The sequence below is a fragment of the Bos javanicus genome, chromosome 19 (genome assembly GCF_032452875.1).
Source record: "Bos javanicus breed banteng chromosome 19, ARS-OSU_banteng_1.0, whole genome shotgun sequence".
In the NCBI taxonomy this organism is placed as follows: Eukaryota; Metazoa; Chordata; class Mammalia; order Artiodactyla; family Bovidae; genus Bos; species Bos javanicus.
Genome location: NC_083886.1, coordinates 41,818,445 through 41,833,341, shown reverse-complemented (window position 1 = coordinate 41,833,341; position 14,897 = coordinate 41,818,445). Strand labels below are relative to the sequence as shown.

Here is a 14,897-nt window from a genome sequence, read left to right as displayed (position 1 = left end):
CCATTCTGAAGGAGATCAGCCCTGGGATTTCTTTAGAAGGACTGATGCTGAAGCTGAAACTCCAATACTTTGGCCACCTCATGCGAAGAGTTGACTCATTGGAAAAGACTCTGATGCTGGGAGGGATTGGGGGCAAGAGGAGAAGGGGACGACAGAGGATGAGATGGCTGGATGGCATCACTGACGATGGACGTGAGTCTGAGTGAACTCCGGGAGTTGGTGATGGGCAGGGAGGCCTGGCGTGCTGCGATTCATGGGGTCGCAAAGAGTCGGACACGACTGAGCAACTGATCTGATCTGATCTGATGAGGAAAGGAGGAATTGATTTTTTTTTTTTTTGGTCACCCTGGAAAGCAAAGCAAGAACCAGTGGGCTCAAGTTACAAGAAGTTAGATTTTGTCAACAAGAAGAATTCTCTAACATTTAGGAAAAACTGGACAGGAGAAAATGAAAGTGTTAGAGAAGAAGCTGGATTTCATTTGTCTGGAATGTTGTCAGAGGGAAATCGTGTACTTGGGTCAGACTACATGACCTATAAGGTCCTTCCAACTGAGGTTTTATTAATTAGACACCAGGCACCAAGCATCCTATCATCTCTTATTTTTTTTAACTGCCCATTATCTGTAAGGAAGAACCCAGGACAAAGAGAGATGGAACATACATTGTGTACATACACAAATGGAAGTTAGTATCTCATATAAAAGGGAAAATGGTGTTTTTCTATTTTGTGAAAGTGGATATCTTTTTCTAGTCCTTTAAAATATCCAAGCAAAATTGTTTAATGCTTCCCAATAAATCTAATAAATTGAAGCAGAAGTTCAAAAATTAACAGCCACAATAGTTTATTTACAGTTGAACTCTTTATAAGATATTTACAAGACAACCAATTTTACACATCAGAAATGGTATCAAAAGTATGAATTACAACACAGACAACAATATGAAATGGGCATAAAACAAAGCTGAAGTAGACAGACAAGCAATTTCTTTTTTTTAATTTATTAACACTAGCTTAAACTTTGTTAAAGAAAGAAACAAAGAACTATGTTTTAGGAGAACGGCAGGGCCTTCACTTGAAGATTGAATTTCACAGTGTTGTATCCCATGTAGGGAAAAAACAAGACTAATTTCCCCCCACACTCTGACACACTGTCTTTTTGCTCTTGGAACTTTGCTCATCTACTCTCCAACCTCCTCGAAAAAACTTCAACATATCCAAATCAAAGGAGAATTGATCTAGAAGAGGGGGCAATAAAATAGATACTAGGTAGAGGGAAAACCAAGAAAATTAGAATCCACGTAAGTCTGGGCAAATAGCACCTCATGGATTCCTCTTCATCTAACTTGAGTTCAGAATCTGGGAAGTCCCTTGGGTAGGAACAAACAAAGGTGAAATCTGCTAACCCATATCCAAAGGAATCCAACAAATGCTGAAAATTAAGAAACTGAGAGGAATCAAGGAATAAAATAAGGAGACACTGACTGGTCTTTTTTCTTCTTGGGCACATTTTAAAGGAACATAACATAGGTCAGAGTAGGAAAGCCAAACAGTTTGCCATATTAAAATGATGGAGAACAAAGAAAATCTGGCCTAGTTTTTCTAGAAATCTCCTTCCTCTCCTTAAGGTGTGAGATGAGAGCCCCTAGTGGAATAAGTCCTATTTCTCTCTACATTCTTGCTGCAAAGAAGTTCACAGCAGGTTCCCTTGTGGAGAGCCCACTCTCCTAAGCAGATGGAGTTACAAATGAAAACCCATAGCCACACACACACACAAAGGAGAAATAAGAGCAGCAAGATCATCCAAGAATACTACATGTGCTGCCCGAGTAATTCCTTTAAAAGTCAAACTCAGGGAGCACAGACCAACATCTCACAAAAAGCTTTAGCAGTGGGAGGCCCCTGAGGAACTTTTTTCTTCCCTTCCCACAATGGTATCCCATTCTCTCATGCTCCACTGTCGGGCCGGCCACACACCCTACATACCTTGGCTTCTCCTCTAAAAGTGCTAATAATCTGGGGACATATTCTCTTCAAGGATAAAAGCCCCTACCTTCTAGGAGATTAGACCCCTACTTGTTTTCATACAATAGTCCTGAAGACTAAAGAAAGGCAATTCCTATATATTTAAGACCAGAGGTCTTGGCTCTATTTTCCTTCCAGATAGTTACAGGGATCTTACACTGAGACCAAAGTGGCCTGGAGTGCTGTCCTGAAATTTTTTAACAAAATGGGGGAGGTGAGGGTTGGGAGGGGGGAACCAAGATGGTACACATACAAATCTATTTTTACAAAATGAACTGGAGAAGCTCATTAGGTACATCTGTTTGTTTCAAAATGTAGACATTTGCCAGCCAGAGGAAGCACATATTTCCACATACATCCCCACCCTCCCTAAATCTCTAACCCACCACCAAGAGCTCAGCTAAAAGGATAAAACCCAACTAAGGAATACTCAAGAGGTGATGTGACACAAAGACATCTGTACAGGATCTGGCATGCCATTCCCAAACACCAACTGCTTTTGTTTAGAGCCATAACTGGCCCCAGACTAACCATCCTCTTTCTCTCTTCAGAAGATTTTATTCTTGAGGGGTGGGGAAAGAAATTCAGTTACCCATTAACTTAAGAAAATAATCACAGCCAAACATCCCTTCCCACATGGCTGTATCACAAAACAGTTTTAAGACAACTGTGTTTTCAGATATTTATCAACCAACTCTCCATTATCTTTTCTACCCTGTGAAGATGACTTGCTTCATCATGTCACTTGTTATTCCTCATCTGGTCCTTAAGCTCCTGGTGAAATTTTGTTTTGTTTTAGGGTAAAAACCACTATACCCATACTATAAGGAAGGGTATACGGGGCGAGAAGAGTGCCATGCAGGCACAACTCTAAAGGCAGGGGTTGCTTCATCTTCCACAAGTCTAATGAAGAGAGCCCTTTTACCCCTTTAACATAGGCAAATGTAAAGAAGCAGACCCCTGAAGCTTCCAAGTCTGCCATCCTATAGATTTAAGTTGAGAACTCATTTCCCCAAAAAGGGAAAAGAAATCCCAATCACCCTCCACAATTCACAATTAGCCCAATGAAAGAGTTTTTGTGAAATCAGAGTGATGAAAACAAAACCAAGATCAGGGGAGTATGGAAGGGCATTTTCAGCAAATGGTAACATACATAAGGACATAGGTCACATATACAGGTCTCTGCCACTCCCTGGGAATGGCATGCTACAACTATCTGAAGACAGAAGGTTCTTGCCAGCACAGCTATTTCCTACACGTCCGATGAGGTGTTTGCTTCTTCTGGATCTCCAACCTGCATCGGCTACGCTCATCCAACCAGGGCAGCTCAAAATTCCTGGCAAAAAAAGAATAAGGAAATCAACCTGCAAGACTAGAAGAAATTCGGTATGGACATGAGACTGTCAAAGAGATGGTATATCCTTCACCATTCCTAGCCCTGACTCCCAAGTCCCAAGTTTGGAGTGTCTTTCTTGCCTCAAAGTCAGAGCAACGGTGTGCTATTAAAGTGATTGAATAATCTATTTCTAAATCAAAAAGCAATCCTCCTAATTGCTGGCTTGGGAATCTTCTCATTGCAAAAGCTAGTGGCCCAGGCAGCCTCACTTGTCAAAGAACCATGGCTATCCCTAAGCCAACTATTCCACCTTATACTGAAGCTTTCATGAAGACTGAAAGCGAAGTGAAGTGCAAGCCACCTGAGAAGAGCGAAAAAAACTTTATACTTACTGTGGAGTTAGTTTTGGTAACGGTCGTCCGAATGCTACAACAGGCAAGAAGGGGGTAATCATCAAACTTTCAACTATGGAAGAAAGCCAGATGGGACCTTGTTAGTGACATAGATGGAAGATATCTAGCAACTATACCTCTTCCAAAATACCACATTCATTCAGAGCAAGCTGTATCCTGGGCCTTGTACCCTTTTTCTTCTCCGAGAAACTTACTCTCTTAGATAAACAAAACTTACCATCATCTGGCTCAGGGAAAAATGAGGTAACCTCGGGCTCAGATTCCTGAATTCCTTTCTTTTTATACATTCTGAGCTGCAGTCGCTGTAAAATTCTTTGTTCCCTGATCCTCTGAATATCCCATCTGGGAAAAACAAACCAGACAAAGAAAACAAACAAACCCAATATTACTGAAAACCTGCTCTATAAAGGCAACTCATATAATCCAGATGCTAGGGAGATCCTGGCTGAGACTTCTAGATGAGGGGATGGGGGGGCGGGGAAGTAGGGGGTAAAGAAAACTGTCTGCTTGATTAGGGAAGAGCTGTTTAGGTCTAGCAGTCTGGATCATGTGTTAGTGTTCCCCACAAGAAAAAGAGGCCAAACATCTTTAACAATAACCACTTCAAAACTGTGTTAGGAAGTCAGTAATTTAAAAGTATTAAGAGCTCCTGGGCTCCCCTCAGCAGGGATGAGATGTCACAGTCCTATAGGCTCAACTGTTCCCACAGTGAACATCTCTAGCCTCACCTTTTCCTTCTCTTCTCATCCAGCTCCAGTTTTGCATGCCTCTTTGAAAACACACTGTCATCCAGGTTCTGTGTAAAGAATAGCAGCTGATAAGTTATTTATCACCATGTGACATGTATTCTCATTTCCAGCTTCCAGGAATAAAAACTCTTTCACCTAAGTCTGTGAGTTCTATGGGTATCATGGGAAACTCCTGGTAACAAAAATCAACGAAACACATACTCCTATCCCCACTCCTACCCTTGTAGAATCTCCGTATTTCAAAATCATTTCTATAACTTTCCAAAGTGAAAGTCACATAAAACTGAAACAACCCTTCAGACTGCCACAAACCCTCCCTACCGCTATACTTTATAAGGGTATGAGTTTAAAGTAAGTATCAAGCTTTCAAAAGGCAAATGAGCTTGGAATATATAATTCTGTTTCTGAGGGGTACATGCCTAACTTTTCTACTTAGCATGAAACCTAGCTCTGTTTTGAATATTCACTAGCTACTTATTTTTTAATAAATCACTTAGCCATTTTAGATCTCAGTTTTTTCATCTATACAACAAAGGAGTTGGACTTGATAATCTCTCAAGTTACCTTCTGGCTTCAGAATTCTATTTAACCCATCCATACAGTTATGATGACATATTCAAGTTATACCCCCATTTCTAGCTATCTCTCACTCCCTCCTACTGACAGGTCTTGGGTACCTACCTCCAAAAGGTCTGAAGGATTTGGGTCCCTTAGAGGCTCTACTGAGTGGTCCCTCCAAGAAGGAACTGGAAAGAAAAAAAAAAAGAAAAAGAAAGGGAGGAGGGGTGGAACCACCCTTAAATCCAAGGTCACACAACCTACTATTCACTAGGACAAGAAGTCTTTCCCCAGATAAGACAAAGTTACCAAGTGATAGGAATCCATTCTATGGCCTCACCTGAAGCCATATTCAGTGTCCTCGCTATGGTATTGAAAGAACCTAAAATGCCATTGCAGTCTGCCAAACACAGGATCACAAAAAACCCTAAACCAATACCTGACAATTCATATAATGGATGCTATTGCAGTTCCTGAAAAACAACTGAAATTTGTAGTCATTTTGAAGTCTACAGTGTAATCACATACCAAAGAATCTCACTCTCCCCCATCCAACTGATGGGGGATACAACTCCCAACCATCCACCATCCCACCAGCCCCCACCCCAGGCCCAGTCAATATAATTCCTATTCTACTCACCAGCCAAGACTGAAGTTTCTCCTGCAACACTTGATGGCATCAGACACCCTAAATAATGCAGGAAAGAAGAATCATCTCAGTGTAAAAAGAAAAAAAGCCCATACCCAAAATGGAGGAAAGGATCATCACTGATGCTCTCACTAGGAAGCCATTTTGTTTTTTTTGAGTTGCTCTTTTGAGAATTTCTCTCGGGGGAGGGGAAGAGGGAACAACAGACAAAAGAAAAGAAAATAAGCCCACCACTTTTTTTTTTTTTTACACTGAGACGACTTCTTTTCTTCATTATTTAGGGTGGTTTCCCTGCAACAGTTGATGGCCAAGGATATCAAACCTTAAACTCAGAACATGGCAGGTGAGTAAAAGTTGACCCTATTTTTCAAATAAAAGATCAGTGTTCTCAAAACTTACACATGTAGTCTTCTTAAACAGCTCCCTCCTCCCTCCAAACAAACTACCTTGCTGGTCCAGCCTGAACAACATGCACAAAGACTTTGGCTTCCTTAGAACAAGCCATTGAGACTTCCTCTTGAAATAGGGGCATCCAGAATAAGGATTCACACATTTATTCACAACTCAGGCTCCTCAAAGGACTGGGATCCCCCCAATCAGACTCTGTCTGTACTGCTAGACCCACAATATCAGAGGTGTTTGGAATTTTCTGTACTACGGCAGAAAGGGTTTTCAAAAACAGCCAGTCACACAGAACAGCTCCGGACCAAGCCATTTCTCAATCCCGGATGGGAAATTGCTTCACGGTTTCTCTTGTTACACAGCATTGCCATGGCAGCAAGAAGGTTAACCATTAAGGATGAACCTGTTCAACTGACTGAACCAACAAAAACCTGAACCTAGATCAGGGTCCTGGTCTATCTATGTACTCAAATGTAAGGCCTAATGAATTTTAGATAATGAAGAAGAGTAATCTATCTTCCCCACTTGATTTTGTCACCAGAACAGCCAAACAAAAGCCTGGAGAATGCTCTTGTCTTATTGGAATGGATTCCCATACCCAGCCCTACGAGGGCAAGACACATCAGTAGAAACTCAGGACTGTGACTCTATCCAAGAAGGCTTCCCCACCATCACCCCGGAGCACCCACAGTGACTGTCATAGACTAACATTACACGATTGAAGGCACATTCCAGTTACTGGTTGATGTAGGAGATAGGGAAGCATCTCTGTATGGAAGCCATGAAGAACAAAAAGGGAATGAAGACCAAGGTCCCATACCCCACACCCATCCCAAGCAGCTCAGATATCCCAAGATAGTCCTTATTGTTTGAAAAATAGTTTGTAGACCATTTTATTTAAATATATGAACAACCAATGGGCTACTGCAATCCAAGTAAACTCTTCACATTTAGAACCTTTGTGAAGTATAGTGAGATATAGTAAGACTGTTGGTCTTTGGCAGATTCCTCCTGCCCCCCAGACCGGGACACAGAGATACAGATAAATGTTTATATAGTTAAAGAGCGGAGGCCCAGGTGAAATTCCCCACCCCAAGCTGGCTCCCCAGCCCAAAAATTACCATTGGCCCCTGAGAACACCCAAAGACCACCCTCCCAGGTTTCACACAGTATCAATTGCAGGAACAGTCGTGCATGGCAAAGTATAAGTTCTATGCATTTCACAGCACAGAAAACCCTTCTTTCAGAGGGCATGCAAGTTGCCGGAGATTACACCCCCAAGTCTGGTGCTCTTGTGATGAGCAACTTACTGGCAAACACATCTCCCAGTGTTGTAAGCAGGCAAATACATTGAGCACATTTTGCTGTAATTCCATCTATTTGCAATGCCTGCACAGTGTCTGTCTCTGGCTGTTAACTTACTCATTCTTGACAGAACTCTGCTTTATTGATTGCACTTTTTTAAAAATGCCAAAGGCATTTTCACACTTGTTAGCTTGACCGCCACCACTAGGGTATAAGAGCAAGTGTTCTCTATGCCTTACTTGCTACAGTCTCCTCCTTCTTTGGAGAGGATTCCCGTAATGGTAACGGTGATGGGGGAGGCTGGTGCCAACGACACAAATACATTTCTGTGGTGGAAAGGTACGGCAAATCTTCTATCTCACTTGAGAAGGCTTTCTCCTTGGGATGGATGCTGGGTCCCTTCTGGGGAGTTGAGAGTCTTGGCGGGGTGTCCACTGAAGACCGGGGCTTTTCTGGAGTTTCTTGGCTCCTCAATTCACGTTTACAAACAGTTTCAGATAAGGAACCACAGGGTTCCTCTTTAACAGGAGAGTGCTTAGGAGTTTTTGTTTTGACTTTTGAAAATTCAGGAGCCAGCTTTTTAACAGGAATCTTTCTTTCTGTACTTCCAAATGGGGATTTCCTATTAGATAGGGAAGAAAACATTATAGAATTTTATTGACTCTTGAATAAAATCTGATTTGATTACATTTTCGGGCAAGAGAACTAGCTTGCTCCAAAATGACCAGTATTCAAGTATCTAAATATCTGGGTTCACTTGGCTGTCATGAGCAGGAACAGCCTCATGCTTAACAGTATGTATAATAAGCCTTTAGTAAACGTTTGTTGAACAAGTGAGTTTCCATGCTTAAGCACCTCTACTACTATTCTATTTACTACTAAATCTAAAAAGGTTCCTATTTTATTCCAGATCCTTTAGCTAACATCAGATGCCTCTACTCTGTGGTCTATTTCACTCCTGTCAACCAGATGCCAGTCTTATCCCACCCCCCTATTCCTATACCATGTTAATTACAACCATTTTTTCTTGCTATCTTCTGATTCTCTTTCTCCCACCAGTCTACACACACACACACACACACACGCACACTTCAAGAATGTCATCTCCTTTCCTTTTTTACCAACCTAAGTTCTATACTTTTTCAAGATCCATTTCCTCCTTAAACTTTCACTATTCTAACGCACAATAATTAATCTCTTAATAGTCTGTATCACTGTTGTCCATCTGCATATTGAATTCTGAGTTTTCAAAATGTATGCTATCCTTATAGCTAGACTAATCTCTTCGAGTCCAAGGACAGTTAGAGCTTACATTTTTAACATCTACCAGTGTCTAACGCAATGAAGTAATTTAATACTTCCTAACTTGAAGTGAAGGGCTATAGTTTTAAGAAATTCAGCTGTCACATTTGCTGCCCATTCTCTTTATGATGTATACTGCATTCTGTAATTATTACTGTGGCCAAAATGTTCCTAACAGACTTTTATAGCCCACACAAGGATGTTTCAGTTTCTCAGTGCAGAAGACCTTGTGATTCAAGATACAGTTGTATTAAAACTAATTCATAAGTCCTCATCCCTTACTCTCAGTCACTGCAAACAAGTGACCTCAAGTCCAGACAGTGTAACAAAGTTATCAGCACACCTTTTGTGTCCCTTTCCACTCCGCCCACAGGAGAAAGGCTTGGGAGGCAGAGTCTGGGGTGTCTCAGAAAGCTCCGGCTGGCACTCCAGTTTAATTTTCTCCGATAGCTCCGTTTCCTCTCTTTCTTCAGTTTCATAGCCCTGAAACAGCTTGTGCCTTTCTTTCTCGTTATCCTTCTTTACCAGCTGCATCCGCCTTTCCATACGTTCAATCCGAGCAAGGAGCTAAAAAAGAGAGTGGCAAAATGCAGACTTAAAAAACAGAAAAATTAAACACAGGTACTTATCCCCATTCTGGAATCAGTCTGGTCTTCTGCCTCTTTCCATGAACCACAACAATTCAACTTATTTTTAACAGGCAGACATAATCTGAATAGATTTTCTTAATCACAATAGAGAAGACAAGGTGCACTGGTTAATTGGCGCTAATGTAGTTGGGGAAGGACATGGGGAATCTGTAGTTCATTCTTCTGAAAAAAATCCTCTTCACCGGGAGAGGCCACAACATGCCTTTTAAATGGCATGGTCTCTGCTACTGCTAACATGTGGCTCCAAGTCAGTTTGGGAGTTTCCAGAATTAACCTTAATGTTCTTTTAGGAGGCCCTGAAGTTCTCCAAACACTATCCTCTCTACTTCCACTCAAAAATGCTACACACAAGGGCAAAGTGCAGACAGTACATTGAGACAGAATTAAAAGCTCACACAATCACAGTGCTGCTAGGGATTGCAATGTTATTTGAAAGGGGGTACGGTAGGGTGGGGAGGTGCCACCTAAAATGTGAACACTCAATTTGGAAAACTTATAAAAAGAACCAGTACCCATAAGTCCCATCAATCATCAAATACGCATATTGCTTTGCATTTGAGATAACAGAAAAACTTACACCTATTTATTTAAATATTGAAAAGTCTTTTGACTCTAATAATTAAAGGGAGGACCACATGATCAAACACAAAATGGAAGTCTATCATCATTGAAAATTTCACATTAAAATGTTCTGAGAAAAGATGCCAACTGTGCTACTTATACTCTATAACAAGAATTTTATTTGGGTTAGACAGTGATATTAATGTTGACTTCATTATATCCACTTAGCTGCACAGATCTCATGAGGCCAAATAACAACTGGAATAAGAGAAACAAGCTTAAGCAACACTAAGACTGCAATACACAACAGAGGCAGTGAATGCCAAGTTCAGACTGACACTCTATCCTTAACTCACCCCACTTTTCCTGCCTAGGAAAATCTGCAAAAGGGCCATTACCTCAGGAACTGAGCAGAAACCACAATCAGCAGAGAGCCCCCTGTCCGCCACACTCGCATTTCATCTCCTGTTTTGATTCACAGCTTTAATGTTACTTAAGCATGTTTGTTTGTGGATGACATTTCCTTGATTTCTTCTCCTTCACTGGTCGTCCTCTCCCGACTTGCCCCCCCCCAAGTCAGGACATGATGTGTTGTAATTACAGTACCATCACACCCCTAGACTGCAGTACAGTAGCTGAGCAGTGCCACCTCCATATTGAGTAACTTCCACAAATCAACACCATGAAATATTTTAATGAGACCGGCCCCAGCTCCCATCCCACCTTGCAGAATGCATTCTCTAATAAAACAGTTGCTGCCTGAAGAGATTCATTTGGAAAGCAAACAAAATGAATAGCCCTCTGCTCCCTTGCTCAGCCCTTGGCGCACACAACGCCAGAGAGAGGGAGGGAGGGAGAGAGAGGAGAGACAGAGACTGCTGCAGCCTGAACACAACAATTGTAGAAACCATGTTTATTTTTAGGCAGCTGTAAGGTATGCTAGCACAATAATATCCCACCACCACAGCTTTCCTGATATCTGGAGTATGTTTTAACACATCAGGTGCCCTTAACTACTGCTACAAGGGTAATAAAATAAAATAAAACAAGCCCATATAGTCATGCTCCTCAGAAGTACAAAGAAATAATAAATGACTTCCCTACATCTTAAGATTCTAATATAGGGGGAAAAATTTTGGTCTACTTAATACATTTAATAAGCTTAATTTCCCCTGATGCCTTAAAACCCTTCCAGTTTCTAAACACCATGCTTATACAAGGGAGCTGGTCAGTAAGTCATGTTTTATAACTCAGATTCCTATTAAAACAAACAAAAAAAACCCTGAAATCAAAGGTGATGATTCTCCTAATATCATTTTAAAAAGCTAAAACAGGATTCCACTGTGAGTCACCCCAACCCCTCTGCCAATGAAAAGGTCTACTACTCTATCTAGATAAAGATGCTACAGCAGTGCTTAGAGCAACAGCTGCTATGGCCCTCTCCTCCAGAATGCATTTCTAACGCAAAGCTCTTTAACTCCTTCCATAAAGCAACCACATATGCATCCCACCTTTTCATTTTTCAACCCCTCACAAATCAGGTCTTTCCCACTCAACGTCTTTCCCACTCAACGTCTTTCCCACAAGTCTGGGGCTGTCATTTTAAATTAACCCTTTGGCACCTGAAACTTCCCCTCCCCCTCCTCCTGGGAGGTTGCCCTTTAACCCTTCCCTCAAACCCAACGTGTCTGTGAGCCTGGCTCCCAAGGACCCAGCAACTGAGAAGACTCCTTTGCTGGTGGCCGACCTCCTTACCCCTAACTCAGGGATACCTTAACCTCCTACAGCCCCCTTCCCCCGAGCATGCGCACAACTCGCTCCTCGTCCCGAACGCAGATTAACCCTTCCCGTACCGTGTCTCTCTCTGACTTCAGCTCCTCGATCTCCTTTTCCTTGGCTTGCAGCTGCTGCTGCTGCTGTTCGATGAGGTCCAATTGCAGCAGAAGGATCTGTTTGAGGCAGGCGGCCTGACTGGAAGCTCCAGAGCCGCCGCCACCTCCGAGAGGGCTCTTCCTCATACTCTTCCATCGGCCCTCGCTGGCCGCCAGGGTCCCGGCGGCGGCGGTGGGCGCGAGGGGTGGCGGCCCGGGCAGAGGTAGTGGTGGGGGTCCCGCCGGGTCCGAGGCGGTGGCAGCTGGGGGAGCCGCCCCACCCTTGTCCCCAGCCCAGGGCGTAGGCTCTTTGGCCGCCGCCACGAGAGAGCCCGTCTGAATGGGCAGCACCGCCTGATACTTGGGTCGGGGACTGCAGCCGGCTCCGGCTGCCGCTGGCTCCCCCCCAATGCCAGCTTGTTTGGTGGCCGGGGGTGGACAGGGCAAGGGCACCGAGCCGCCCCAGCTCTCTTCCTGCTGCCCGGGGGCCGCCCCGGCCGGGAGTAACAAGCCCCGGCCCTTGCCGCCGCAGCCGGCCGGTGAGGGCGCGGGGCTCCCGCCCTGGGAGGAGGCCAGCGGGGGCCCCGGCTCCTTGAGCTTACGGTGCCGGGGGAGGAAGTGGGCTTCGGCCGCCCCAGGTTCGTCCTCGGGCCCGCCCAGCGCCGCAGCCCGCTCGTAGTCCAGTCGCTGCTCAGGGTTGCCGCCGGCAGGGGCCGCGGCCGCCTTGAACACTGCGGATCTCATGGTCATAGTGGTCCGGAGCAGCGTCGGGGACCGAGACGGAGGAGGGGGTGGGGAAGGGGTGAGGTGCGGGGGGTCGAGGACGGAGGAGGGGGAGGGGAGTTTGGCGGGCTCGCCTCAGCAGCGCGGCAGCAGGCCTCGGCTAGCGCGGCTCCTCCGGGGCCCGGGCGCCATCCCGCCGGCTTGCGGAGAAGTGGAGGCCGCGGCTGAGGCCCGCCGCCGGCCCATGGGGGCCTCGCCGCCGCCTCTGCTGCCGCCGCCGCCGCCTTCGCCTCAGAGGCAGAAGCTCGCACCCAGCCGCCCCCGAGCTCATCCCCGGAGCTCGCTTCGGCCCCCCCTGGCCCGGCCGGGCCCGCCTCGTCTCCCCACCCCACACCCCCCTTCCCCGCCCCGGCCCCCCGCCCCGGAGCTCGCCTCAGCCGCCCCGAGCCTCCATTTTCCCCCCCCTCCTCCTCAGGAGGGGGTGGGAGGGATGGGTCCGCCCAAAGCCCTCCTACTACGGGAGAGGGTCTGTCGCCTCACCCGGGGGTCTCCGGACTCGGGGTCCCCCTCCCCCACAGTCACCCCCGACGCCTCAGCGTTTCCCTTTAAAAAAACGGAGCCGCTCGGAGCCGCCACAGCCGCAGCCGCCGCCGACCGGAGGGCGCATGCGCCGGGAGAGAAGCAGGCGGGAGTGAACCGGGAGCGGAGAAGAGGGAGGCGGGCCGCGCTATTGTGAAAGGGGCCGCTGTCGCCTGGAGGAGGGCGGGCAGGGGGCCGCGGGGGCCCCGGGCGCGGGGGGCCGGCGAGGGGAGGCCGGGAATAAGGGGCGAGGACCGAGGAACCCGCGGAGCGGCGGGGTGAAGGTGGGCTGCCGGAGGAGGGGCGAGCCGGGGGAGGGTCCGGAGGAGGGAAGAAAGGGCGAGGGCGGCGACGGGCTGTAGGCGAATGCTGAGGCTCCGGGAGAGAGAGAAGCACGAGAGAGTGGAGTTGAGAGGAAGGAAGGGGGCTTTGGGAGGCAGATGCGCCCTCCGTGGAAGTGTATCGAGTGCTCCATGTACCCAGCCTGCGCTGAGCGAACCCTTTCCCGGGCACGTTGGCAACAGGCCTGGCCCTCACTGGAGGGGCCCCGCGGCCCCGCGCGCCGCCTGGACCAGAGTTAGGATGCAGGTTCCTGTTTGAGCTTGTGGGTGTTTCCTGGGCATAGAATTCTAACCCCTCTATCCCTGTGCTCCCCAGCAGCCCCACACTTGTATGGGAGAGAATGCAGTTCTTTGTCTCTAAGGGACCCAGACCAGAAACGGAGGGGACCTCTGGTACCCCGAGGGAGGAAAATCCATGATGTCTGCTGCCTAGGGAGTTGTTGCCACCACCTCCCTAGAATGAAGTATTGCCAACTACCAACAGTTCTTTCCCAACGGCCACCTCCCCAGACTTGTTAAGTCACTTCTAGCGTCTTCTGGGGGTGTTCATGAAGGACTGAGGCAAAGGAAGTCTCATAAAGGATCTTTACCTTTACCGACAATAGAAATACTTTAGGGTATTAACGTATGCTGAGCACTTTGTCCTCTCTGTGTTCATTTTGTATGTCTGTCTAACCTTTCAGGCAGCTTTAGCCAACAAGTCCTTACAGAATTTCTCCTTGAAAACTTTTAAATAGTTTTTATTGATTTTTCTTTTCTGTTTAGGTGGGATTTTTTTTTTTTTCCAGTCTATATGGACATGACTAACATTAGTTGGCCTCATGTGAAAACCTCTAATTGAAACTGTGTCTCTGCCCTGTGAGCTCAGAGCATGAAGCACTGCAAACTTGAAACAAATGGATGGGAATGTGCTAAAAAGCCAAGGGAGCCACAGCCCTCTTCTGCCAGACTGTATGGCCTCAGATCTGCAAAGGGAGTATTTGGAGTTAGGGATACCAGTGAAGTGGGGGCCATGTGTGGCAGGAGGCATATAGAATACGGTGATCTTTTTCAGTGTCAAGACCTTCAATACCATCTCTACACTGCTCACATGCTCACTCATGTCCGACTCTGCAACCCCAAGGACTATAACCTGCTAGGCTCCTCTGTCCATTTTTCAGGCAAAAATACTGGAGTGGGTTGCCATTTCCTACTTCAGGGCATCTTCCCGACCCAGGGATCAAACCCAAGTCTCTATACTGGCAACTCCTAAATTTAGATCTTCTTCCTAGGCTCATTCCCTCACTCCAAAATGATATATTCAGATGCCTAGGAAACATATCCACTTGAACTTGTAATAGGCATTTCAAATTTGTGTCTAAAATCACACTCCTGAATTTGCCTCATCTAAATCCTGCTTCTATAGCCTTCCTCTCTCTCTCACTTCACATCCAGT

General features: G+C 45.9%; 1 protein-coding gene across 2 annotated transcripts; it reads right to left on the bottom strand.

The window, feature by feature from the left end:
• Nucleotides 1-825: 825 nt before the first annotated feature.
• On the bottom strand, nucleotides 826-13,601 carry MSL1 (MSL complex subunit 1). Of its 2 annotated transcripts, XM_061391688.1 has the most exons (9): nucleotides 11,802-13,601; nucleotides 9,081-9,304; nucleotides 7,675-8,057; nucleotides 5,720-5,767; nucleotides 5,203-5,267; nucleotides 4,501-4,568; nucleotides 3,990-4,114; nucleotides 3,752-3,824; nucleotides 826-3,359 (listed from the first exon to the last, which is right to left on the bottom strand). In XM_061391688.1, the coding sequence occupies exons 1-9, from the start codon at nucleotides 12,567-12,569 to the stop codon at nucleotides 3,269-3,271; spliced, it is 1,845 nt and encodes a 614-aa protein (XP_061247672.1). In that variant the 5' UTR covers nucleotides 12,570-13,601; the 3' UTR covers nucleotides 826-3,268. The 2 variants fall into 2 exon arrangements, with proteins under 2 accessions (XP_061247672.1, XP_061247673.1); XM_061391689.1 differs by lacking the exon at nucleotides 5,720-5,767 and having other exon boundaries at nucleotides 11,802-13,600.
• Nucleotides 13,602-14,897: the final 1,296 nt, after the last annotated feature.

Coding starts and splice junctions, on each gene's coding strand:
- MSL1 (XM_061391688.1), bottom strand. CDS start 12,569: ATGACCATGAGATCCGCAGTGTTCAAGGCGGCCGCGGCCCCTGCCGGC. Junction 4,569..5,202: donor ATCCTTCAGACCTTTTGGAG/GTAGGTACCCAA, acceptor TTCTTTACACAG/AACCTGGATGACAGTGTGTT. Junction 4,115..4,500: donor GATGAGAAGAGAAGGAAAAG/GTGAGGCTAGAG, acceptor TGTTTTTCCCAG/ATGGGATATTCAGAGGATCA.